Source organism: Pleurodeles waltl, chromosome 11 (genome assembly GCF_031143425.1).
Source record: "Pleurodeles waltl isolate 20211129_DDA chromosome 11, aPleWal1.hap1.20221129, whole genome shotgun sequence".
In the NCBI taxonomy this organism is placed as follows: domain Eukaryota; kingdom Metazoa; phylum Chordata; class Amphibia; order Caudata; family Salamandridae; genus Pleurodeles; species Pleurodeles waltl.
The window spans coordinates 923,839,605-923,866,570 of NC_090450.1; the positions used below are offsets into that span (position 1 = coordinate 923,839,605).

Below are 26,966 nucleotides of genomic sequence, written 5' to 3' on the forward strand. Positions count from 1 at the left end.
TCTGAATGCCCTCTCAGTGAAATAAAACCAGAAAGCTATTTAAATTGGTAGGCCTGGCCTTACCCTAATAGATCTAGAAGATATTTGAATTGTTATTTTTCACCTCTACTTGGAAATGGCTAGAAAAATGCTTCAAAGTTATTTTGTTTAGTTTTAAAATCTGAATGAATGGTTAAGCCAGAGTTTTGCTAAATTTTTCTCCTTCTACCAACAGGGCCACCTTTACACATTTCACTCTCAGTGCCCTCCCCCAACACTGCTACCTTTGTTTGGGATTTCTCCCTTCCTCTGATTGCTTGGATGGGGCTGTTCATGACTTTATATCCGTAACCGCAGTGCTTAGTTTGAGCCGGTGGTTTCCGGTGCGGGGGCATCGACACTTATTTTTGAGGGCCGGCACTTATTTTCCTGCCTCAAGCATTTACTGTGAGCAAAAGCCACATATGGGAAAGGCGGAGGAAGAGAAAAGCAAAGGGAGAAAACAGAAAGTTGCAAGAGTGAGCTGAAGGGGCAAGTAGTGGCTGTAAATGGATTAAAGAGGCCAGAGATGACTTCAGGATTATGCTGCCTCAGTATTCCGTGATTGCACATTTAATTGCAGCAGCTATGTGTTTCAGAGGGCAGCTTTGGGCACTGGCACATTTATATTTACAGATTAGGCATTGCGTAACCAAATCACAAAAGCTATACGAATGCTATGTTCTATTAAGAAAAACCTAAAAAAATATATTTTTAAAAAACTGTTCTGTCACTCACCACACCTCCAGAGCAGGTATACACATACTCGGTTGGAAGAGTTCATACCTCTGACTCAGAGGATAACGGCTTGCCTCTGGGCCCAGAAAAGGCTGAACACTTAGGAGTACAAAGAACAGCTTCAGCATCTACCGCTTGACATGGAGATGCCAAAAAGGGAACTATCCAGTTCATTTCCAGGACCCTCCTAGAAAGCCTATCCCCAGTAGCAGTCAGCCACCCATCACACTTTCAGAGGTGAAAAACACGTCTTTGGCTGGGAGAGGTAATAACTCTGGTTCAGGGGACAATAGCTTGCCTCTGGGCCTAGGAAAGTCAATGGGTGTTGGTGCTGGCCACTTAACTGGGATTAGCCATCTGAGAGTGGACAGAAACAGTTGGGAGAACAACAGGCAGTTTTAATACTACCCTTGACTTGGAGGTGCCAAGCAGGGTTTCTTCTATTCATCCCCAGGACTAGCCACAACAGTTAAGCTCCGCTCAAAGTAGGAGGGGGAAAAACAGTTTTGACCCCGACAGAGGGATGGAAAAGAAGCAAAAGAGAGGCAGCTATTTACCCACCCATCTTGGAACAGGGCCTCCTCAGTAATTTTACAGTACGACAAACAGGAGGTCAAAAGAAAGTGTAGGTGACTGCAAAAATATATGGTTAGGATTGTGGGGGTAGAACTCATCGATTCACTGGCTAGTGCACATGATAAATCCTGCACCTGTACCCACTTAAGAATTGTAAGTACTGCTTCAACTTACCACAAACTTTTCTGGGGCTTGCCTCACACTTGTGCCATGGCTACCAGGGGTTTAACAGAGATTCTCTCATAACTGTTTTGATCTAACCAAATGAGTTTGTAGAGTTACCTCAATCTCAAATGAATATGCCAATTTCTGACTTCTTGACACTACCAAAGTAACACGGGAAAATGAAATCCCCACGAAGTATGTTTAATAACCTGACTGAGTTAGCTTTTATCCCCAGAAAGAGAACACAAAACATTACGAAATGCTCAGCTGACCTCTCTGACACCAGAAATATCAGGCTTATCTGCTAAGGGAGGTGAAACCTGTTGGCTGACCTTTGCTTTCAACATGTGTAACTCCAACAATGACTGAAAATCTCTATTGCCAATATTGGAAATGTCATCAGGTGGTTAAATTTTAACTCTCCAAATACTTATCTGCAGACCCTAGAAATTGTGGAAAGAGAAGTGAAACAGTTTGCTGGTTCTCATGTGCCTAGATATGGAATGAAACACTGGATCCTTAACATGTTTGGAAACTGGAAGAAACTAAAAAAAAACTGCCAAACTATTGGTTGAAAACATTTATTCTGTAATAAAAAAAAAGAGCTAAAACTAATCAAAACAAGTGGATACTATTAATTCTGCTCAGATACAGATAATCCTTATAAATCTCCAATCAGAAGTGGTGTAATTGCTAAAATTGTGCATGTTGGATGCCACCCTTGGGGTCTAGCAGCACAGCAAGCTCCAACCAATCATGGTTTATGCCGCTACCATCTGTTTAAAACTGTGTGAGGCCTTCTACATGGAGTATATTTCTGGTTTAAATACTCTGATGTGTCCGTTTACAGTAGTATTACTGATAAGCAGTTCCCGGATTGGCACAGACTTACACAGTATGTTAACAGAAAGAGTTCCTTCTGACCCACACAGGTCTATGCTCCTGGAGTTAAACTCCAAAGTCTCCAAGAGCATTCTCGCCTCCATCTAACCTTACTCTCACCAAAGGCTGTGCATGTTCAAGTGACTGAGATATTTTAAAACCTTGGGTGAAAAACAAGACACAGCGGCAGTGAGGAGAGCTCCATTTCTGCACATCTTTTTCTCGTCTCTCCTTTATTATTCCAGTATTCTATTGGCTCTCAACTGCTGAAATCCTAGCTTGTAGCCTTCCCGTAACCCCAGCAACAAAAAGGTAACACCGCTGACTTGGTTTCCTCAAAAATGCAATATTAGTTACAGACTTGAGAGGCCCCTGAGGCACTGAGCTTCACACTGTGGACTCATTCCCATCAAGGAGGAGTGAAGGGATGACTTCAGACTGTTGGACATGAATTGCCTCAACTGTGATGCTGAAGACACAATCAGCATCACTTAGATGTGGATTATTCCTCATGCAAGCCGGGAGAGCCTGGTGTAGAGAAAGGGAGGCAGGTAGAGCAAGTTAACATTTGAAGAGCGTTAACCCCTACCCAAGGAACCTTCGTCAATGGATGTCCAAGGCCTACAATTGGAAGGTTCAGGCAGGCCTCTGTCTTCAAAGAGTCCACTCTAAAAGGCCAAATGCTCAACAGAAACAAGGCTATAGGTCATACTGCATGCAAGTCAGATCACCATATTATCATGTAACAATGCTGCAAGCTTCTGAAACACAACCTGCCCATGTATAAAACATTATGCATGGACTAATAGGGTCACAAACACACATGTGCCTACAAACTGCAGCGCATAACAAAACCGCACTCTGGCCTGTGAGGAGTCCAAGAGCAGAGAAGGAAATTATGAGATTCAGTTAGAGCTGCGAGACCATACCTAGGGCAGACTATGCGCTGCATAAGCACATGTAATATAATACATTGTTAAGGTAATTGGCTTCTCACTCATTCCCTCAATCCTGTTATTTGTTACAACAATGTGTCCATTAATTATGAACGCATCTAAGTTAAAGCCCACAGACCTAGACATACAGATGAAATGAAGAAAGGATGCATACACATAGTAAACATTGCAATTTTGTTCTCCAAAAGGTTCATATCTAACAGATACAAGGAGCCAAAGTCCATGTATTTTAATATATATAATATAAAATCTACAATACATGTATAAATGAATGGATGGCGATTTTGCAGGTTGTACAGATACAATCCATAAATATCAGGGTTTTGTGGGGTTGTAGAGATTCAGCCAACACATGTTTCGCCCTCGAGGAGCAAGTGAGCCTAGGCCTTTTTCAAGGAGAGTAAGCAACTGCATTGAATCCCGAGAGCACAATGTTCTATGGTAAGGAAATGTAAGGCATCTTGTGACTGCCTGAATGTTTAAGTGGGATGTAAAAAAACGTCAATGAGTGCTTCCGTGTGAACACTTTCCTTACACGTGTACTCGCCGGACTGGAGAAGCGCAGCAGGCCGTCACCACCCAAAACATCTCATGCAGTCTGCCCTCCCGAGCAGTGAATGTAATATGGTATGAACTTTACAAAGTGCCGACTCACCTAGGTTATGAAATGTCAATAAAGTAGGACCTTGCGACAGGCTAAGTTAATTCTTGCACTTACATCACACACTTTAATCACATGCTGGTTGTGCCATGAACTTAAGCAGGTGTCAAGATTCGTGGGCAGCAATGACCTGGGTATGAAATGGATGCCCTTTGTGTAAACGAACACAAGTCTTCTGTCGTATGAATGAATGGACTATAGTGCTTAAAGATCACAAACTGCTACTCAAGTGGGCGTCTCATTGCTAGGCAGGCAGAACAAAGTCCAATAGTTCATTCATGAGCAAAACTATTAAGAGGAAAACAACCATGATTTTAGTAATTTGATGGATTTAAAGTCATCATCCAACTCCGGCAAAGGTACAGGACGATTACTCCATAATTAACTGACTCCCGTTCCCTTCAGTCTGAAAGTGGTAAGTTGGAGCAGTCTTGCCTAATGGATCTCAGATTTCTAACTGGATTATGAAGCTGAAATCTCTCTCTCAAATATTTTGGCCGATCTCATGGTATATACAATGTACCAGGGTCTGAGATTTAAAGTGAAAGCGCTTGTGCACATGAAGCCAGTGCAACTGCTAAAGATGATTTGATGTCTGTGAATGGCTTAGGAGTTTTAAAATAAAGTGGGCCGCAGCATTCTGCACTACTCACAGTCTAAATCAAAGTTTTAGAAAGAGCGCAATAGAGACTATTGGGGTAATCAATAAGCAAAGTAATTAAGGCCTGTACACCTCTTTTTCGCGCTTCCAAATGTAGGAGATCAAGAAACTTTTTCAGAGTCCATAATAAGGCAAAGCGCTTCCTGATGGTGAAGAGAATTTGCAGGTGAAATGCCAGCTTGCTGTCAAATTTCACCCCCAGATTTGTTTTACCACCATTGCAGAGGAGGAGTCTGAAATCCTGATGCCCACCATTCATCAGAGGTAAAGTTATTCGGTTTCCCAAGGACTAATATCTTCGTCTTATATACATTTCTGGTGAATCTATTGCACAAATTTAATGACAGCTTGATATCCCAGATACACAACACTGAAACCATTTCAACGCCCAGCAGTCTCCCACCTCAGTCAACCCTTGAAGCAAAAAAAGGAGTGGTACACTGTACAAACGATGCCAATAAATCAAAGACTATAAGGGCACCGTTCAAACCTCTAGCTAAAGTGATTAAGTACTTTGAAACTTCTAGCAAAGCCGACTGGATACCCAATAGATTTAAAGAACAAGAGAGGAGAGACACAAGTCAACATTTCTGCAGTTTAGTCATACGTGAAGGGTAAAGCTAACAGGTACAGTAGATTCGCTCCAAGCACAGCAAAGCAAGCCAGGAAGTATTTAGCAGTGAGCCTACTGATGGGCACCAAAAAACTAGCTTGAGCCCACAAAGGCTTTTTAACAGTGCATGATGTCTACTGTTCCAGGGTTTAGGGCACTCTGTTCAAAGAGCAAGCTGAATGCATCGATCTGTGTGGAGCAAAGGCTCTTAGGAGTGTGTGCTGTGCATTAGACACCACGTAAAATGCATCACAGAAACATGATCACATTGTACCAGATATTCACGATAGTCTCTTTTGTCAATCTGCCTGCTAAAACAGACCGGTGCCCCAGAAGCCATCAGGACGTGGTACCTGGAAGCCAATAAGATCTTGCAGAACCAAGCAAAGGCAGATCAAAGCAGAAGTTTACCACTGCTTGTGTGTGTCAGTTAAAAAGAGCATTCAGCACTTTGAGAGCTATAACACGTGAACACACAAAAGTTTGAGTGGCACAAATACACAGAGGTGGTCAAGCCACTAAGAGTTAGAGCCTGGCTCGAGTCACATGCCTGGCTCTAGCTCAGCTTCTTTTAGAATCTTGATCCCAAAAGGAGTCGAGCTTTCAGTAGAGGTGATTCGGTTTAGTGGCCAGAGATGCTGACCATCTATCATGGGGGACCAGGTTTGAATTCCAGCCTCCCTCAGCACCCTGTGAATGTCTGCAAACCTCCTTATGTTGAAAAAAATGAACAAATGTAACTCTAGTCTCTGTTGTGAAGCACTCTTATGTCCTTCTGCAAAGTGTGCACTATATAAAACTGCCCAAAATGGAATGTGGGTTCTACATGTAGCCCAGCTCTCGTCTAATCCTCCAAGAACTGAGGACAACGCTTTAACATTTTATACAACAAAGAAATAACCACCCAGTGGCTGAACTGCACAGTATGAAACAAAAATATGGAATCAATCCCGTCTTTATTGCTTGAACAAACTGTGTGATCCAAGGCAAATATCTTATTTCACCGAGGGTCCTTTATATCAGAACACCTGCAAATAAATGGGTTCACAGTGTACAGCAGTGGTTCCCAACCTGTGGGCCGGGGACCCCTGGGGGTCCGCGAAGCCTCATCAGGGGGTCCGCGGCTGCTTAAAAAATGTAATAATATTAGGTCCCAGCTATCAGTATTGACTCAGTGGGGGTCTCCCTGTTCCAATAATGATTCAGTGGGGGTCCCCTGGCTCCAGTATTGATAAAATGGGGGTCCACAGAAGTGAAAAGGTTGGGAACCACTGGTGTACAGTGTTCAAAAACGCCTTGTGCTTAATAGCCTATAATGCTGTTCCATCTACAAAATTAATCTGAGGAATTTAAGGTATACGTGACAAATGACTTGTCTCTTAGTTACGTGTACGCAACGTTATCAGACAGGGATGTTTCTCAACGCATGGTTAAAAACTCATTTTTAATAAACACTTTTCAAATAATCGGATGTACTAAGGTAAAACGCTTCTTTCTGTGCGTTAAAGAAAAACTTCTGCGGCCAATATTTCAGAAGCCGCCTTTGTACGCTCTGAGAGATATGGGAAGCTCAGCGGCCTCTCGCCGCACTTTGCAAGGGAGAGAAGCCGCGTCGTTGTGCGTTAGGCCACTGGTCAGAAGGTGTCTGTAGAAGAAGCCGCTGAAAACACTGCAGGAGGCGGCAGACACCAGCACAGGCGACGAGTGTGGGATAATCGATGATTTGTTGGGAGCCCCGAGACAGGAAGAAAGATGGAGAGGGCTAAACTATATATAGGAGAGTCTAAACTGCAGAAGACAAGCGCTTCCGCTGGGAAAGGAGGTCAGTTCGAACTTTAACCGCAGACCAGAGACTCTGAAAACACCCCTCGTCACGGACCAACCGATGGAGCCTGAGCGACGAGGAATGAATGCAAATTGGGCAGACAAATGCAAACTAGCATAACACGGAGGGAGAGGGGCGTGGTGAAAGGGGGGAAATATGTAATGCTGCTCAAGGGGGAAGTGGACTTTACTGATGCAGAGGACTAATCCTGAACAGAAAGCATACAATTCAGGAGATGTCTGGCAGGGTTTCACGCATGCTGCGCGGGAGCTGTGAGGTTGTTACAACATAACTCACAGGACGAGCCAGCGCCTGGAAACAACGAACTATGCACTGTGTAGAAAGGGGGAGAACTTTTTTTTTTTTTTTTTAATAATAGAACTTAAGACGCTCGAAAATATTTGAACCAAGTCGAAACAGCTCACTAGTACACAACTACATTTCCCAAAAACACAAGCTAAACGAAACCAGAATAAAACAAAGCATACGTTGGCAACCAACAAGGAACTCTGGATCTCGGTTTTTGCAATCATGTCTCAAATCAGCCTAAAACTTCAAAGGTCTTGCTGTCCCAACTGCACCTCAAAGCACTCAACTGTCTCATGAGATCCTTCCAGACCCAAAGCCCCCCGCCTTAAATCCACAACCTCCAGCTGAGGTTCCAAGATGCGTTAAAGACCTGCGGAAGGCCGCTGACACTTCCCTACAAGACTGAAGGCCAATCAAATATGGAAATAGCGTACAGAAGACAACCAAAGAACCGGGAACTCAACTGGCTCCACAAACCAATAACAGAATATCATTTATTTAAAAGGTATGAAAGTCAGACTTGGTGTTTTTGCTCTACAAGCAAGAATTGTCAACGTGAGCACAAAAAAAATCAAGGCATCAGGTTTTATTTTCTTTGCTAGTGTTACTTGGCATAGCTCAAAATCCATTAAAAAGTTACATTTGTAAAAGCAATATGCATTTTGTTATTCCAAAGTTTTCGATCTACAGCAAAAGGTAGTTTATGTGGGCGTCAGCAAACTTTTGAACAGTGATCCCTAGTGGAAATCAAAATTACATTTGAGAAAACCAGCTGGATGGCAAGCTACACTGATTGCTAATATAACATTCTTCAAATATCAAAACACTTCTTGCTCCAAACACTCTTTCCTACTTCAATATCACATCAATGGGAGAAATACATTTCAATTACCACATAACAGACCTGGAAATCCTTAATAGGAAAGAAGCCTCTAAGCACCATTTGCATAATAGTTTTCTCTCACTGGGGTTTATATGGAAAACCAACACCCTATCGAAATCTATCTTTATACAGTATCTCACCAACGAAGATTATTTAAATACCTTGAAAAGTCACATCAAACTTCCACACCCCAGGAAGGTGGTTCAGTAAAATATGGCATTTAACGCTACAATCGGCATGATCAAAAGGTCACTGGTTTAATTCTGCAAACACCAGCTCAACTGCCAAGCATTTAGAGGTCAATAAGTGAGTGATAGCAGGAACCTATTTTTAAGTGATTAGAGATGGCACTGTGCTGTATTAAAATGTTATTGGAACGCAGAACTGTAAGCGGGTGATAGGCAGCTCTACAAGATGTCCAACATGAAACAGGCTGCAGGGCATATAATTTTCTACTGTGCATTGAAGACGCATGGTTTTGTCCTTGGTCTGTCTGAAGAAAAGTATCACTCCCCATCCCTACGACTCACATGAAAGATCAAAAACAAGCATTGGCAAAGCCAATAAGGTCTCACCAATGGGTGGCTTATTGCTTTGTCAATCAGGTGGAGATTAGTATGGCAGGCCTCGAAAAATCATTAAAATGTTACTAGGCCTGCAGGTCGAGTAGCTTGAATAATGTACTCTACCTAACTGTAATGTACTTGACCCGGAAACAGGTCTCAAATTGTGTGATCCTAAGCAAATATTGTATTTTACAGTCGCCTTTTTCTTTATTCTCACATATGAGTGCCCCTTCAAATATGTGAGTTCAGCATGTCTGCTGTTTAAAAAAAAAAACAAAAAAAAAATTATCTTGATTAAATACACAATACGTTTGCTCCATGTATAATAAATGCAGCCCACATATAGGGTACACATGATACATGCATTACTTGCCTCTTAGTTTACTAATAGCTTTGCCATCAGAGCAGGAGTTTCTCAGTTTATGTTTAAACACTCACTTTTAATAAATATATTACAAAAGCATGACGTGGTAGCACACTGTCATTTACAGACAGTAGATTTCCAAGAAATGTCCAAAAAGCTTCCCCCTAACTTAAAGCTTTACTGATAAAACCATAGTGTATTAACAATCTGAAAATTGGGTTTCAGAAAACATTTATCATTTGCACATCACCAAGTAAAGTGTTCTTACTTTTTTTCCATTCTATTAATGTGTATATATATATATATATTTTTTTTAATCACACAGAAGTAGAAAAAATGGTCTTTCACAGGTACTGAAATATATTTTGAAATGTTTGTAAAGTTCGCTTAGTTATATAAATGTGTGTTAGGAAAACCCTGATTCTAAAAGCCTTTCATTTCACCTTACAAAATCCTGGAACTCTGCAGTCACAAGGAAAAGTATTTGCACTGCAAGAAGACAAACTGACTTTTGACCTCTGTCTCTGAACACAGAGCAAATGTGACAAGAATAAGATTTAAAGGCATCTTAATTGCTAATCAGTTTCTGACTGAACAGAACACCTGTTCTTTGTCCATTTGCCCGAAGGGTCAGTGCTCCACCTCATAAAATAAACCTTGCCATGTATGGGGAGGGGTGGACAGTGGTGGATAACCGGATGTTTAGAGAAAAAACAAGCATTTGCAATGCAACGGGTCTCACGTTTGCTCATGTTAGAGCTGATCGCGTTGTAAACTCCTAACCCGACTTTTCATCTATCGGCAAAAGTGCTTTTATGTACGTAAAAAAGTGAAATTAACTGTGTAAGCGCTCGACTTCTGCCAAGCGAAATCGCGCTAGGAAAATAGAGAAAAAGTAGTCCACGATCCAACAGAAAACAGAGAGCCTCGCATGTTTTCTTTACTGGGTCACTGCGCTCGAGGAGGGCTAACCACCGGAAAAGGCATGACGTGTGCATGCCTTCCACTAATGAAAGCAAGCAGATTTTACTAGGCAAGCCCACAAACCAATCAAACACACTGACGTGACATCGACAGGGCTCCGAGCCCTTTTCTAATAACTAAAGCGTCTCGCTGCGATACACATGCTCGACCCTAAAAAGCACTATCAAGTGCCCCGCAAAAGAGGGGGTGACTAGGAGCGGGGAAGAGTGGGTTCACCTAGCCACCAAGGAAGATGGCCGCAGGAGTGATGAGCTCCAGCAGCCGGCCCCTTGTAGATAGTATCCTGGAACCCCACCCGGGCGGCGCTCCTGAGTCCAGGTGCAGATTGTGGAGTCCTGGAGGCATGCAACACTGAGCAAAGGCCAGAAAAAGCAAAGGAATTGTGGCAGCCACAAAGCAGGTGTCGCACTGAGCATTCCTAAACAGTAAAAATAATCACAATAATCATAATAATAAAAAATAAGTTGTGCAAAGCATGTGCATAAATTTAAAACAGTGCGTCCGTGAAGCATGTGCACGAGGGAAGAGCTCAATTACACTGGAGCACTGTGGCTGTGAATCTGCGTTGCTTTAAGCAGGAAGTGCTGGCTGGATGACAAACCTGTGTTCCATTTTGACAGCAGGGTCCCTGTCGTCACTCTGAATGTGAAACAGAGCTGAAGCAAAGAAAATGCCTTACTCCCCATTCCAAGATGGATACTACACGAATAATGGTCATAGTGAGGTATTTACATCTATTTTTCCTTCTTCCTTTACTTATGAATAACCCAAATGAAATAAACTCATAAATCAGGGATCTAAACTACTGACTCAGTTGCATACTGCATGGGGTTTTCCTCAGATTGTTCATGTACATTTGAAACAGCCACCTTTCTCAATTGGTTCACACACATTTGAACTGCAACCTCTTTAATATGGTGGCCACACAATCTGGGAGGAGCTAGGGGTTTTGTAGTTAAGTGAGATGTACATGTCCAGTTGTGTGGACAATGTCTATTTGAATCATCTGTCCCCTCTCTCCAGGGAAGCACCTTGCCCAAGGATTGCCTCACTCGCCCGCCATTTTACCCTTGGTGGGAGCACATATTGTTTACATTTCTGTAATGTGTATTTACTTTGTTCTTTTTTCTTCTTCCTTGTCAAACTTCTGATTAGCTGTAAAAAAAAATAAAAAAATAAAAAGATACCGACCACACTGCACGGACGCAAGCGACACCCTGGAGTCACATCTCCACTCCACAAGTAGAAACCAGGTTTAAAAATGGTTCCCCCACAGTCCATAGTTATCTTCCAGGGATCTCAGAGGCAGGGTACCTGCTGCGCTACAACTGCGCCATTGTAAGTTGTTCTCAACCATCATGCTTTGCAAGACAGACCCTCTTCTGTGCTGTCTCCCTATTTGATTTATTTGCTTTGTTCTTCCATGCAGTTAATTGAGGGTACGTAACTCCAAGTTGTACCATCAGGGGCACTTCATATAGACCGAATTGGTAAGTGTTGATTTTTTTTTTCTTTTTCTAATACATGCATTACTTGTGCATGTTCACTTGGAGCTTGATCTTCCTTTATGTACTCCATAGAGTGCTATACTCATGTTCGTCGCATGCAAGGCGGGGGCACGGTAAAAAAAAACACAGTTTTATTCAAAATAAGGAAATACATTGTTTTTGATGCATACTTTGTGTTTCTGTTCTTTTACAGGTCATGGAGCATGAAAATAATTATTCTTACATTTGAAAACTCCTTTTCCTTAAAGTGATCTAGATATAGCACATTTTTAGATACCTTTCATTTTCTGTTTAAGACCCAGCTCAGTAGATTAGGGTTGTTTCTGGCCCTGATGAAATGCCTAGGACTCTTTGGGGCAATTAGTGGTATGAAACATATCATGCTCACAGTAAAACCAAGGGCTCGTTGCTATGCCTGGTTGGTTTAGTTCTGTTTTTCATATTGGTACAGATACTCACAAGGAATAAACAGTGTCAAGTGAGGGCCCAAAGCCAATTTTACCTACACCTTTATCCAATCTACCATCCCGCCTTTACCTATTCTAATAGGGCAGTGACTTGAGCTTTGGCAAATACCAGGCCAGAAGGAGAAAGATCTCTGCAAAAGAGCCCCACTTGTTGAGAGCCAGCTGGATACTGGATCGCCCACCTAGCGAAGAGGTAGACAGATGATGAAGCATGCCACCTAGGGGAAGACTGCTATTACATCCTTTATACATGATTCCTGTTGATTACTACGAGCTTAGCTGGGAGGGCAAAGAAAGAACCAGGCAATGTTCAAAGTATGAACAGGAAAAATATAAGATATACATATGGAGAAAAGCACAGCACCCCAGGATGTGGGTTATAAAACATATAGCAGCTAATGTAACTCCCCATATATTTTGAAAATAGCTTTTTTCATCCCTGGGTTGCACCAACAGCTATATCCAGAACAATGTGAATGATATGCTACCAAAGCATGTGCTTATGCTTTTGATAAGAGAACATTTGCAATAAGGGGCTGTTAAAATAAAAAGGAAGTTTACACAACATCATTTCATCTGGGATTTTCTCTGAGCTCTTAAATTAACTCTTCTCGCCCAGCTGCCGTTAAAGGCTCACAAACAATCTTCGCTCTTGCGTCACCCACTCTCACCCTTAAGTCTTGGTGCACAGCTTCCACTTGCTACATATATCTGATGCAAATTGGGCACTGTGAACCAATAAGGACTTCTTATCAAGTAAAATAATGCACATGGTGCAAAGGTGCTGAAGGGCGAAAGAGAATCAGCAAGATAATTCTGGAAGTGATGCAAATTAAGAGTAAATTGGGCAAACTACTATATAAGTGGTGTCGGGTGCATCGATCACCCAGACCGTATACGAAGACAGATGAGTGGATCCTACTAGTGTAAGAAGCAAATTCTTAAAGATAAACACAAGCCCTGGGTTGTGGAGGGATAGGATTGTAACAGACCTCCTTACTAACCAAGAAAAAAAAAAAACACACACACACACACAACACACACACAACTACAGCCTGGTTTTCTACAATTATGCCCTGGTTGATGACTCAGTGAAAACTCACCGAGACGTGGAGTGCGGTTGTTCTCCACTCAGAGTGCAGTGCTCAGAAGCATACATTCCATCTCAGCTGGCTTCCTTTACACGCCCATGAGGAGTGATACTTCAAGACACTTAGATAATTAATAGAGCTCTGATAAAGAGTTTCTCGGTTTCATTACTAACTCACAAAACACTGAAGTTCAGGAGACCAACACATCATACAAATACGCTGAGGTCGTGTCTGCACGGATAAGGAAAGTGACCTTGAGCTTATGCTTTAAATAAAAGTACTCATCTCATTGTTTTATGTAGTACTGTGATAATGATTTGCACCAAAACAAATCATAGAGAATTCCAAAGGCAAAGCAATGAAAAATGACAGGGAAATGGCGTGAGACACCGCACTTTGTGCGAGCAGCAGACACAGCACAGCCTGGAAATGGCTAATACCCGATGCTTTGTGTACCTACTCCCTGGTTTGCCCATTGCACTTCCAGTTATCCAGAAAGTGTATGTTGCATACCTGGAAACAGAACAGCAGGGTAGAAAGCAGGCGAAGCGCCAAGTACACGATTAAACCACGAAGCCAACTGCATTCACAAATACAAAGTTATGTTAAAATACATCCTCTGTAGGCAACAAAATAAGAGCATTTGAACATCGCATTTCGGTACACGGGCTGTCTGCAACCTAGCAACGGGATATTTTAAAACTGGTTAAGTATGTTATTTGCTCAACTGGGTAAGCACTGATGATTTTCTACACCATTTTACTAGCACTCGTCTACTGCGTGCTATCAACTGATTTTGTTTCTCTGAAGTATATGTTCATATCCTTGATCAGTGAAAACAGACATTCTTTGTCACGTTTTAGAACTTTATGTCTGAGGGACGAAACGTTTATACTGAAAGCCAAGCGACGCATTGGAGTAGGTTTAAGCCTATTTGCATGAAATGGAACCGACTCATAGGCAATAAACATCGCCACATGCAATGACTGTACAGACCAGAAGGGGTGTTTGTCATACAAGGAGGAGCTGACGGCTGAAACAATACTGTGCCTCTGTAGATAAACTGAAGCCAGAAGTACACTTACACGCGACAACAGTTTAGAGGGGACAATTCCACACTTGCCTATTCCCATAAGCGCTGAATCTTCTTACATAGACACTTCTTGAAATGATACATCTCAGCCAAACTTGCAGCCGTTGATTAGACTGAATCAATGGGCAATGCCTGATGCGATGCAACGAGCCCAACAAGCAAGGTCTATTCCATAAGCAAGACAATGTGACCTGACAGCTCACTGAATCCAGGCAGCATGGGAGAATCAGTCACCGATCATGCAGTGGAAGACAGGTGGAGGCCAAACGGCATCAATCTGCGCATTTCCAAGGCGGACGCTCCCTATTGAGTTAAAGACTTCTGGCACATCTCCAAGATGGACACTGTCTATTAAAGTCCTTGGCGCCGATCTTGCCATTGTTTTCCTGTGACGCAGAGAATGCTTGTGTTTTCCTTTCCATCCCAGGAACTACCTGGCAGCGAAGCAGAGTAGGAGGGTCAGGGAAGAAGAATGATGATTGGCAGTTGAGTTTCTCTTTCCATCTCAGGGTTTACCCACCAATAAACCTGTCATTTGTCACAGTCTCCAAACTGCTGCTGTCCAGGCATGGTCTTTCAGAACCCAACAACTTAGTGTTGCCTACCTGGTGGAGTGCACACACAAAAATACAGAATTTGATGCAACCAAATTTGCAACCACCCCTGCCTTTTAATTACAGTTAGGCCCCAAATTGGAGATTACGGCCCAGGCTCCCAAGAAATCTAAGTTCTACCACTGCAAATCATTCGATTCACAGACATCTTGTGTACAAGAGAACAGCCGTCGCTACGACTCCTTCTTGGTTAAAGAACAAACGAAATGTGCAAGATGGTTTGCACACATGCAAATTGCTGTTCGACATTGATACTCTGCTTCGGTATGAAAAAAACCAAGCTACTCAAATAAAATTAAAAAAAAGACTGCACTGAACGATGTTTCCTGATCCGGGGGTGGGGAGGGGTCCAATATACAGAGATTTGCATTCAGCCTCTGACAGTTGCCAAATATCCTCTTATCTCCCCACAAGGACTATCACTCACTGATGATAGTCGAAGAATGAACAGTCTCGCCTGCTTCCCCCAGGCCTGTAAATCAATGGGCTGTCTACTACCCCTGGGGTGGCCAGTCACAGGGTAGCAGATCATTTCTCGTTGCTCACCCACATCTGTGAAATCCCTTTGTACGCGGTCAAGAACACTTCTAAAAACAAAATGTCTAATGAAAGAATGAAATGAACGTGTTACTTAGCACCACCTTCACAAAGCAGTCCATCAGCAGATTGAATAAGCGCGGATAAGCAACCACCCATGTCAGGCAAACAAAAAAAGGCACGGTTGTTCCCTGAAACAGAATCCAACTAATTTCCGGCTTCAAGAAGTACCGGGAGGAATATGAAAAGTGCAATCCTCTCTCTCACACTTAAACATCTCACTTTATGCATAATGCGCTGCTAGATGCAGCCGTGACATGAACGGAGTGCACTTCAGAACCGAATGAATGATCACAAATCGTACTACTCACAGGAGTCACCGTAAGTAACACTTTTTCATCATTCATGGCAAACTCAGTAGTAAAAAAAAAAATTGCTTTTATGCAACAACACAAGCACAACCATGTAAGATGTGTACAAAAAGCGATAGGCCAAACCCTTTTCCAAACTACACTGTGTACAGGCTCCAGTAACCGTGACCGTATTTTGTAAAACGAAGTGAAACTGGGCAAGAGAACTGACAGGCAGTCGTGGAGTCTCCATTTAAAATGTGGTAACGCATGGAGGTTTTTGTTTCATCCAACACACCCAGACATCAGCAGGCACCAGAACAGCCTAAATCTACAAGCCTCGGTAGCCACATCTTGCTGTAGCACAATGAGCTGGCTAACGTCCCTCCTAGGAGATGGAAAAGCTGTCCCCGAATCAACAAGTGCAGTGGACAGATGGTCCTAATCTGCTGTCCTACAATGGGAGCTCGCTGCACCACCCAAGCCAGCCCCCCCTTCATTTTTTTTTCGATGAAGTGATGCTCCGCATGCATATGCGAGTGGCTTTTTTTTTTTTTTTTAACACCCTTTGGCACTCAAACACCGCTAAAGAGATTCACCAGTTTCTCACCTAGCAGAAGTGGCACGTCACACTGAGAGGTGAAATTCCCACCTCCAGCTAGCAGATGATCAGGCCCCCTGCTTCTCCAAACAGCAGATCCTCATACAGCAGGCATGCCGAGGTTCATAATTACCACCCGGCTCGGATTCAAGTCAAGCTCCCACTGCAAACAATCACTTCCAATCTAGGCACACTTGCACAAAACCACTAAGTATTATTTTAGTTCAACTGCACAGTCATTACAGCCAAGCTGACATGTTTTCAGTGAAAGTTCGAAAAATCAGATTCTTAAAGATCAAAAGCTTGTCTTTCGTATATCTTAACAGGTATGCATCACTTCTTGTATATCTGCTGCAAAACACGCAACTTTGATCAGAAACTTCAGATTATTCTGCATGATATTAAGTGCTGTAGTCTGTGAAACTGCTTTGCACTTCTCAGACATATGCCTCCAACAGGTATATATGCAATGCCAACTGTCACAACCACCATTGGCAAGGCCAATAGGTCTCGCCTTTGGGACCTAACAGTTTTCCCAATTGTTTTAGCAATCAGCTACTGTATATACAGTGCACATTTCCAATTTGTTAGGCAGCGAGAGCCAGTGAGTCCAAATTACATGCTCATCCAATCCTCCGCTTCTCTTCAGAGCACACAATGATGGTCACATATTCACCATTTTTAAACAAACAAGCCTGATTATTTACTACAAAATCATTAATGTCACCCATTTATGTGTCAGACTGCCAAAAAACATCAACAAAGCTAATAGGTCTATCTCATTTCAGGCATGCGTTTGTTGTTGTGTGATGTGTGTGGAAGCAACAGCAGAAAACTCACAAAGACGCACCTAAATGCTTGTCAGGCAGCATGCTGACTAGAGAACTAGCTTGCAGTTCACCAGTTTTAAGCCACAACCTTAATTACGTAGGTCATGCCCATTTTAGAGAACCCCACCTTTTAGTACCCTAGTTAAAGTGCCTTGGGTCACACCAAGCTTTCACCTACAGACGGGTAAAAAAGTTCTCAACGGTCAGAGCTAAAAATGTCATGCTGTAAACTGTGGAGCCACCCAAGTCAAATCTAAAACTTGTGAAGCAGAAACAACGAACAACTGCTTTGCCGCACTGTAGCACCTCTGGAAGGGCAGGATCGCAGGTGGTGCTACAGCTAAGAGGGCGGAGTCAAGCACTTCAGTGAGAAAGAAAAAAAAAAAAAAACAGCAGCCTTATCTGATGGATGTCATGTGATATCCCGGGCCGCAACTGTAGGCCTTAGGGTTCTTGGTGCCCCAGTGCCTCATTTGAAGTTAAACTGTAATATTTGTTACCCCACCGAAGGTGATACAAACGTTGATGTCCTTGGCAGGTAAGCCACTCTCGAAAACGGTGGAATCTTCCACCGCTCAAGACACTGAGAAAAGGTTCCAAAAATGAATCCTATATTAAGGGCACGTTCAATATCAATTCACTGGAATAAGATTATCGGGATTAAAGTTAACCGTTGAAAGCTGTTTTACAACAAGTCACTATGAATTTTTACACGGTGATCTAAGGTTGACATATATGAAGAATCACTGACGTGACACAGATCAAGTATGGCTCTTATAAATTACTGAATGAAATCACATCACCAAAAGTTGGCATTCAAGGCTGCCAATCTGAAGAATAGCAGGTCATTTTGGACTCCGTTTTAAAGAAAGAAACATTCTGTAAGCTTAACATTGAAGTATCCGAAAGGTGAAATTAAGCATTTCATAGACATAATAAAAAGCGAAATGCAATGCAAAGCGCAAATTTGGGTATTTTAGTAAAGGAAGCAGGCATATCGGGACCCGTATATGGTCTGCTTTTTCAGTTAACAATATCGAGAAACACGGCTTTTATTTCAAACATATCTGGGGTGAGCAGATCCAAAGAGTGGGCTATACACCCAACTGCCCTAGTCTCTCCCACAGAGAAGCAGATATTCTGAGACAAGTGGCTGTCAGTACAAGTGACCAACTGGGCGACCGTGATCGTGAAACTAAGATTTTGACACTGACAGCTCCAGGCGTTCAAAGGAGGATCGTGCTGGGCACAGATGGTGGCCCTACACGGACAGTTAAACCATTCATGGAAGTCTGCCCGATGGGGGAGACATCAACGAAAATCCGCATGAAAGGGCAACCACAGGTTGCTGAGTAGAGGAAGGTTAAAACAGTTACAGCAAACAGTGTGAAAACCTGACACCACAGGGGTGGATCCAGGAAACGGATCAAGCAACAAAACAGACTCACGCCAGAGCCACCTAAACTCACAGGGAGTGCAGAAAGAGAAAAGGGGAAAAATGGCAGACAGTGAGAGACGAGGTGACAAGTTTTGGGGCACCCCTGAGATAAAAAATAATTAAAAAAAAGAGAGGACAGCGTTTGGCTTCCCACGGAAATAAAAAGAAACCGTGGAGCTCTATTTTCTCTTCAAGGACCGTCAGTCTGATGCTAATATTTATCCCTATTCTACGAAGGAGAGCTGCTTGCTGCCTCTTCTCGCTCACGACTGGGTTGCCTCCTGCCCACTCATCAGTTCATGGATGGACTGCTGCGCCCCTTCTCTTCTGAAGGGCCTCTCGTGGCGGAGGGGGGTGGTGTTACCTCACTGGGACCCGAGCCTCCTGCGGGGTTTATAAACTGCCCACCCACCGTGCGCTCTACCCGCCCTTTGGGGTTGACTGAGTTCTATAACCGAAACTCAGTCTCCTTCCTCAAGCGAGGTGGGTGAGTACTTCTCATGGGACACCTGCTTCCCCTCTGGGGCAGAGAAGGCACTCAGGCTACTAACCCCTGACCGCTCTCTTGTGGGAGAGGAGGGGCTTGCATCACTGATGGGGTGTCGCAGGCTACTCCTGGGAACATACTACTGCTCGGTCTCCAGGGAAGGTGACTCCCTGAAAGAACAATCTCGATTCAACCTCGTTACCAGGAGGTCGACTCTGCCTGAAGCAAGCTCCCCCACTTTAGGCCGCCCCAGCCTTCTTTGTCTTGGGCGGTAGAGAGGGTCTGCCTTCAGTTAATGGGCCTCTGGTCTGCCCTGGCTCTCGGTGGAGGGGGCTGCCTCCCTTAAAGGGGCCTGCTTTCGCTTTGGGGAGACCTGCCCCCACGTTTGGGGGGGAATGGGTCGAAAGCTGAATCACAATGGAGAAAGGTACCCCAAGACTTTCAGGGGGGGGGGGGGGTCCACGGTTACTCCATCCAGTAAGGAACTAAGTCATTTCTTGGTAGGGACCCTTGTTCTCATCACCGTCCAGTACTCTGCCTCTTCCTCCCCCAGGCCCGGCCCCCGCTCCTCACCTCGTCCATCTCCAGGCTGATTTCGCGCAGCTTGCCCTCGTCCTCCAGGAGCTCGTTCAGCTGCGTCAGGCTCAGGCCGCTGAACTTACTGAGATCCACGGCCATGGTGCCGCCTGGAGCTGCTGGTGCCTCCGCCTGAGCCTCCCCTGCCTCCTCCCCGCAGCCCGAGCAATGCAGACTGCGCCCGGACCGGAAGCGCCCAGGAGGCTTCCAACTTCGTCCCGCCCCCAGGGAGGAGCGGACGTGACGTCGGTGCCCGAGGATACCCCAGACGGAGTGTAGCTACGTAAGCGGAAGTGATGAGGGAACACTTCGGTTATCGTAAGTATCCTAGAAGAGAAACGATATAACAGATCTAATGACGCCGAAGGCCAAAGTTTAAAATACACGCAGTCTGAACAAAATTACAAAACTGGAGAGTGTAGGAAAGGCAGGTAGTTTAGAAGTACACACCCTGCACGCTCCGCAAGTCAGTGGAAGCAGCAGATTGAGACGGGCCAATGGAAGTAAAAATCTAAAGGTAAGCAGGAGGTAGCGCGGGAGTGGAAGCAGAGTATGTGCAGGTGGATGCAGACGTATCAAGCAAACTTGCCATAATTCTGCTACTTTAATCAGCCAAGGTTTTAGGGGCTTGAAAATCGCCAATTACCTTAGTGATGACACCACCGGAAAATCGTATCACGTGGTAGCATTGTGATGGTATCCTGGGAAATCATACTGCCATAGGTGCTGGTGGACGCGGCTTCTAATCGCGGCTAGGAATCACTGAACAACCTGTGATTCTGAGCAAATTCAGTAAATGTAGTTGCGCTTTAGAACGGATATTTGGGAGAGGGTGGGGGCAGCCGACCTTCGGGAGGTTTCCCCCCTGCGAGGATTGGGAAAGTGGTTGTGTGGGCTATTTTTCGGCAACATCAACAAAGGAGAGCGAACAGGGCTGCTCAGGGGGAGGGGGAAGGTTTTGAGAGTGGGTCGAGATGCGCAAGAGCCAGCTTCAGCGCTGGTAGCAGCACTCCTGGAATGGAGGGATGAGGGGGAGAAATTGGAGGGAGACCTGGGGGGAACTGAGGAGTCCATACAGGATTAGGGGGGCAAATACTTTCAGTGAAGCCACTGGAGAGGGTCTATGGGATGCAGGACATGTGCGAGGTGGCTCACATGGGAGGGTTCCCATGGATGGGAGACAGCCTCCATCAGGCAGGGGTCCGGGAGGCCAGACTGGTAGTCCACCTCTTAGATGATAATTCAGTGCATGACAGAGGGACAGTTGCAGGGGAAACATGGGGTTTCAAGAGCACACCAGTCCTGTTTTCTTTTGTACAGAAAAGGACAGCACAAAATGACAAAGACTCTGGAGAGGCCAGTGCGACTTGGCGACCCCGAGAAGAGTCTGAACGGCCCTGGGTGGCTAGCCGAACTGCCCCTGGATTAGGAGAGCGCTCCTGGATGGGTTGCGTCAAGGAAGCTCATTCATTGTCACACAACAGACGGGGCAGTGCCCCTCGGTGGCCACCAGCAGAGGATCACAAGGTATAAGCAGACATATCGTCAAACTTTATGGGGCAGGCGGGTACCGCAGGCCTTGGTGGAAAGGAGGAAATGGAGTGAACAATACTTGATTATAAGGAAGAGAGTATAGAGGAGGGTGAGCTTAGAGAAGAGAATGACAAACTGGTGATGGAGGGTAATTGGTGGCATGGGTGGGAAGGGAGCGGGTGGGGGGGCAACTCATCACAATTTTTCTGAGTTGTTGCAGGTGCTGCAGGGAAGCCTAGTAGGTAATCGACACACCGTAGCAGATACAGCTGGCGATGCGGAGGGCTCCAGAATGGCCACCGACCTTGGTGGCAGGTAAGTTAGCTTTGCTGCAGTCATGCAGATACAATGGTGTCAGTTGCAGTAGAGGCAAAGGAAGTTGTGGGACGTGGGGAGGCCCGCTTACAACAAGGAGTTTATGTTTCAGATACAGGTGTGGGGACAGACACAGAGGTTCACCTAGATAGCGCAGGGAGATTAGGGGACAAGCAAACACAAAAGGTGACAGTAGTTTAGGGACTAAAGGGACACAAGGAGCAGATGGGACCGAAGAGACACCAGCAGAGTCTAAGGTGGAGCTGCTGGAAAGTAAGGAATTGAAGGTCAAGAAGCTCCCATACATGGGGACGGTCAGGCCACTGGGAGCTCACCCTATGTTGGCAACCAAAGAGAAAATATGGAAAGGGGAATATGTAGAGATTTTGAAGCATCTACATTGGAAATTATGGTCCAAAAAAGGGTCTAGAGAAGAGGAATACCAACTGGCTCAAAGGCCTAAAGTGCAGGACACAATATAAAATTGGACAGCGGCCTTTCAGGTGCATATGTCAGTGGACCCGAACCTGCAGTGGGGAGAAATTGACTTAGATTTATGGCAGCCTACAATGGAACCTGTCAGGTTCGGGGAAACGATATTCACCGCTAGCGAGCTTCTCATAACATACCGGCCCTTTCAGGGCGATCCCACCCAGGGTGGGGTTCAAAGGGAAGGGACAGTCAGGAGTGCAGGGGAGTGGGTCCAGCCAGATTGGGGCCTGTTGGTATTTCAACAAGGGTCTCTGCACACATGAGTATTGTAAGTTCAGACATGAATGCTCCAAGTGCTCTGGTAGACATGCATTGGTCAACTGTTAAGGGGCTGGAAATGCAATAGGGGCTACCATGGGACAGGGGCAGCAATTCGACTGGCAGTCAAATTTCCAGGGAGGTAGAGGGGCACAATGCACTTGGGGGGGGGGGGGCTCCTACTCTAATGAGAAAGGTCATTTTTGGCTCATTCAGCACCTCTCATGGCCAGAGTGCAGTTCTGTCAATGATTTTATTCCGGAAGAACAGGTGTCAGTATCGTACACCTCAGTGGACATGGCACTTGCTCTGGTAGAGGAAATCGGACAGGGGGCGCCAATGGCAAAAAGTGATATAAAGTCTGCTTTCCGTTCGCTGCCGGTACACCCTGATGACTTCAAAGTCCTGGGGATTCATTTTGATGGGTGTTGGTATGTGGACAAGGCACTCCGGATGGGATGCTCCATATCCCATGCTCTCTTCAAATGCTTTAGCACATTCCTTCAATGGGTCTTTACTAGGGAAACAGGACACACACACATAACACACTAATTGGAGGATTTCGTTTTGGTGGGCACAAGGCGCTCGGGCACTGCCAAAGTCTGCTGGACAAATTTCAAGCCATGATGGATGACTTAGGGGTACTGCTGGCATCAGAGAGGATGGTGGGTCCTAGCACAGTGTTGACGTTTTTGGGCTTGGAGATTGACTCTGAGGCAATGATTGTTCGCCTACCAGAGGACATGAAAGCGGTCATGACTGCTATTAGGTGACATGTTGGGCAAGCACAAAGTCACAGTTAAAGAAATACAAGTGCTGTTGCGTCACTTGAACTTCGTGTGCCAGGTAGTAAGGACAGGCAGTACATTCTGTAGGCACTTAGGATTGTCATTGTCAGGGAAAGGGCTACAGCACAATCATGTGTGCTTAGGGGCAGGAGTGAAATAAGACTTGCTCATGTGGCGCCTTTTTCTAGGGTTCTTTAACGGAATTCCATTGCAGGCCTGGCAGGAATTTGAATAGGATGCCCAGATGTTTTCTGATGCAGCAGGTGGCAAGTGTTTTGGCATTTACTGGCAGGGCAGATGGGACGTTGAGGAGTGGCCCCCTAGACCAGAAGTGGTGTAGGCGGATCATGGCCTTCTTGGAGTTCTTACCCTTAGTGGTAGCAGTGTCTGTCTGCGGTCATCAGCTCGCACATAAAAAGGTGGTTTTCAGGATTGATAATTTGTTGGTTGTCCATGTGGTCAATAGACAGTCCGCCAGGGATCCAGTTGCTGTGGGTGTTTGTTCTAGGTTGCTTGCACCATGATATCACGTTCAGGGCAAGACACGTGCCAGGAGTGGACAGTGACGTTGCAGGTGCTTTGTCTCGTTCACAGTGGGAGAGGTCCATGGACTGGCCATGGATACGGAGCATGTCAAGACTCAGATGCCTCCGGAGCCATGGAGGCAGTGGATGCTTCAGTTGGTGATTAATTCTTTAGCAGTCTCCACGCAGGAAGCCTACACGCAGGCCTGGCATGAAATATTTAGGCATGGGACTCGGAAGTGACAGGAAGACTAGGAGAGGGTTGAGGACGTGGTACAATATATTCTGAAAATGGTACAAAGGGGACACTATTGCAGGGACGTTGGCAGGCATTGCATTTATAGGTAAGTTGTTGTGGGGGTATGCACCATCGGCGAGTGAGCTGGGCAGGAGAGGAGGAGGGTTGGGCCAGGGAATCAGGCAGGGCAGGACCGGCGAGGACACTGATAAGATTAGGTTTGCGATGCAAGTTATCACCTCTCTTACAGCAATTTGTAGTGACAGAGAAGAGACCGTTCTTTTTAGCACCCTGATGTCCTGGATGTTTTTGTTCGGGGCATTCCGAGTATCAGAGTTGTTGGGCAGTAGTGGTAACAGAGAGATAGTATGGGATGAAACACACCTGAGCCAAGGAGGAGTACAGTTATGGCTACGTGGGTCAAAAGCTGACCAGGCATTTAAAGGGAAGTCAGTATGGTTGAGAGTGCATCCTGGTTTTTCAACATAGGGACAAGAAGTTGGTCACCGCCTTTCAGCTGCTGGCAATTCTGTGTAAAGGGTTGAAGAGCCTAGGGTTGGAGGCTTCAGCTTTTGGTAACCACTCGTTTAGAATAGGAATAGCCACTGAAGCGGGGAGAAGGGGTTAGGGCGGAGATAATATGCGCATAGGCAGGTGGCAGTCAGATTGCTATCAGCGATAAATGCGCATGGCGAATGAAGATGGACCTGGGGGAGTGTCTGATTTTGTGATTTGTGTCTTACAGGTTCTGTGCCGGGTCCAGAAGCCGCCAGTTTGGCAATTTAGTTGGTGGGACATAACTTTATAAAATGGTCACAGAAGAAAGTGAGAGAAAGCAGCCATGGAATGAATCAGAGTTTGGATTCCGAATTGTACCGGGTGTGCCGGGAGGGAAAATGGGGATCCACTGGAAGGAGTTACTACCATCATTGAACACATTTCTTGTGAGAGTCCAATGTCCAGACATACTGCTAATACATTTAGGGGAGAATGATTTGGTAATTAAAAAGAGCTTAGAGGTCCTCAAAGGTATAAAAAAGATCTTCAGGAAATCCAGAAACAGTGGACTGGCTGACACATCATGGGGACAGCATTTGTTTGCGTAGGTTCTGGCAGATAGGAAAGAGACCGAGGGCGATTGAGAGGGTCAGGCGCAAGATTAATAAAAAGATGTGTTTTTTTTCTGCGGGAACAAGGCCATAACAATATTGAAACACACTGATTTATGCTTCGAAGATGCAGAGTTTTTATAGAGGTGACAGGGTACATCAGTACTTTATGGGCATGGAGCTATATCTTTTTCAGATCAGGAACAGGTTAAACCAATTGTTGAAAGTCATTAGATCATTCCTAGTCACAGGGGACAGAAAAATTCTGAGGGCGTTTTTCTGAGTGGCGGGGAATGATAAGTTGCCCTGGTTTACAGAAATTTAGGGTTGTTGAAAGTGGCAGTCCAGGTTCATGAGGAACAGGTAGACAACAACATGTCTGGATGACTTATGAAGTTAAATGTTTGTTAGGAAATTATGTTAGTTACAGGTTCAGTGTTATGCTGAACTGGAAGGCAGTTTAATGATAGCAAACAGTGTAAACAGCATAAGGAAATACAGTACTGCAAGGGCAAAGTTGGGAAGGTGGGGAGGAGAGGTGAGCAAGTTACATAGGTGAATTGTTTGTTATCTTGAGGCTGTTATTTTTGTAAAGCAAAGGCCAAGGTTTATGTTTGTAAGTGCACTTGTTTCAAATAAAGCAGCCTTTTCCACATATGAGCCCGGTGTCTGTGGTTGGTAATGCTCCCCTCTTCCCCAAGTAACCAGTGAAATATAATGAAAGCAGACACTTTCAGTTGCAGAGACAGCAGTAAATAATAGGTACGTTCAGTTCCATTAGATCCCGAGCAATTGTGCTTTTAACAGCTTACTGAGTTTGCATAGAATCATAAGGGTGCTTAGCAAAGATGGCAGTGAGTTTTTTTGTTTTATATAGCTCAGACTCGACCGAATGTTTTTGAGCATTCTACATGGGCACCAGTTACATTACACAAAAGCATATTCACTTTTTTTACGCATGGGGAGATTGTTATTTTCCCAGAATTACAGAATGCCGACCCAACACCGAGACTGGAACCTGGTTGCTCAGTTCAAAAGTCGCAGCTCTGCCCATGATGCCACATCCTACAAAAACGGTTAGAGTACCAGTTGAGGATTATCTGAAGTGAGTGAAGTGTTCAAGATTATTGTTTGTAAATGTATGACATTCTTAATTAGAAACCTCTCTCCTTCGGAGGTGGTAAGCAATGAGGGTAGATGGGGTTGGGTATCTAGGTGAATGGCCCTGTGAGTCAAAAAAACAGTTGTGAATTGTATTCTGGTTTGTATGGGAAGCTAAGGGAGTTTCTTCAGCTACCAGCAAAATGTTGTTGAATTTCTTCAGTGGAGGATATTCAATGAGCCCTGGTGCAGAAGAGCATCTTGATTGGGGGTGGTGGTGGGGGGGGGGGGGCGATGGAGGATGGACACTCTGCTGGTGGACTGACCCTAAAAACTGCTCTATGCTTTCCCTCCATTTCCTTTGATCACAGGAACTTTGGCAAAAATTCAGCAGGAGAAAGCAGAGGTGATCCTGATAGTTCTTTTCTGACCAAGAAGATTCTGGTTCGCTCTCCTATAGCAACTGGCAATTTTCCTCCCCGTTAACTCCATCTAACTGCCTTTGAGGCTCCATGCCCTTCACATCTACATCTCGCACTCTTGGCTTGGAGGTTGAGAGGACAAACCTTTTAAATGAGGGTCTCCCAGACACTTTGGTCAAGACCATTCAGAGTTCACTGTGGCCTTCAGCTCTCAAATCCTGCTCTAGACCTTGGGAAATTTTTCACAGATTTCCAGCATGGCCACTTGGCTTCTTCCTGTCCTTTTTCTGCAGTCTTACAGCTTTTGGTGGACAGCAATCAGCTTAATCTTTCTCTCTCTACTCTTAAGCCTCACTGGTCCACCAGCAACACTTTTAGAGAGTTTTCTAAACC

At 44.8% G+C, this 26,966-nt stretch overlaps 1 protein-coding gene and 1 long non-coding RNA gene across 2 annotated transcripts in view; one reads left to right on the forward strand and one right to left on the reverse strand.

Moving 5' to 3' along the window:
* The window catches only part of VPS37B (VPS37B subunit of ESCRT-I), a 47,846-nt gene extending 27,387 nt beyond the window's left edge, over window positions 1-20,459 (reverse strand). Inside the window, exons 1-2 of the mRNA XM_069214963.1 lie at window positions 20,440-20,459; window positions 19,791-20,120 (exon numbers count right to left, since the gene is read on the reverse strand). Of these exons, the coding sequence (XP_069071064.1) occupies window positions 19,791-19,895 (105 nt within the window). The 5' untranslated portion in view covers window positions 19,896-20,120; window positions 20,440-20,459. The remainder of the gene's footprint in view (window positions 1-19,790; window positions 20,121-20,439) is intronic.
* On the forward strand, window positions 20,078-25,710 carry LOC138266310 (uncharacterized). The gene is made up of 3 exons (XR_011199492.1): window positions 20,078-20,310; window positions 21,114-21,320; window positions 24,687-25,710. It is a non-coding gene; the product is annotated as an uncharacterized lncRNA (long non-coding RNA).
* The last annotated feature ends 1,256 nt before the right edge of the window (window positions 25,711-26,966 follow it).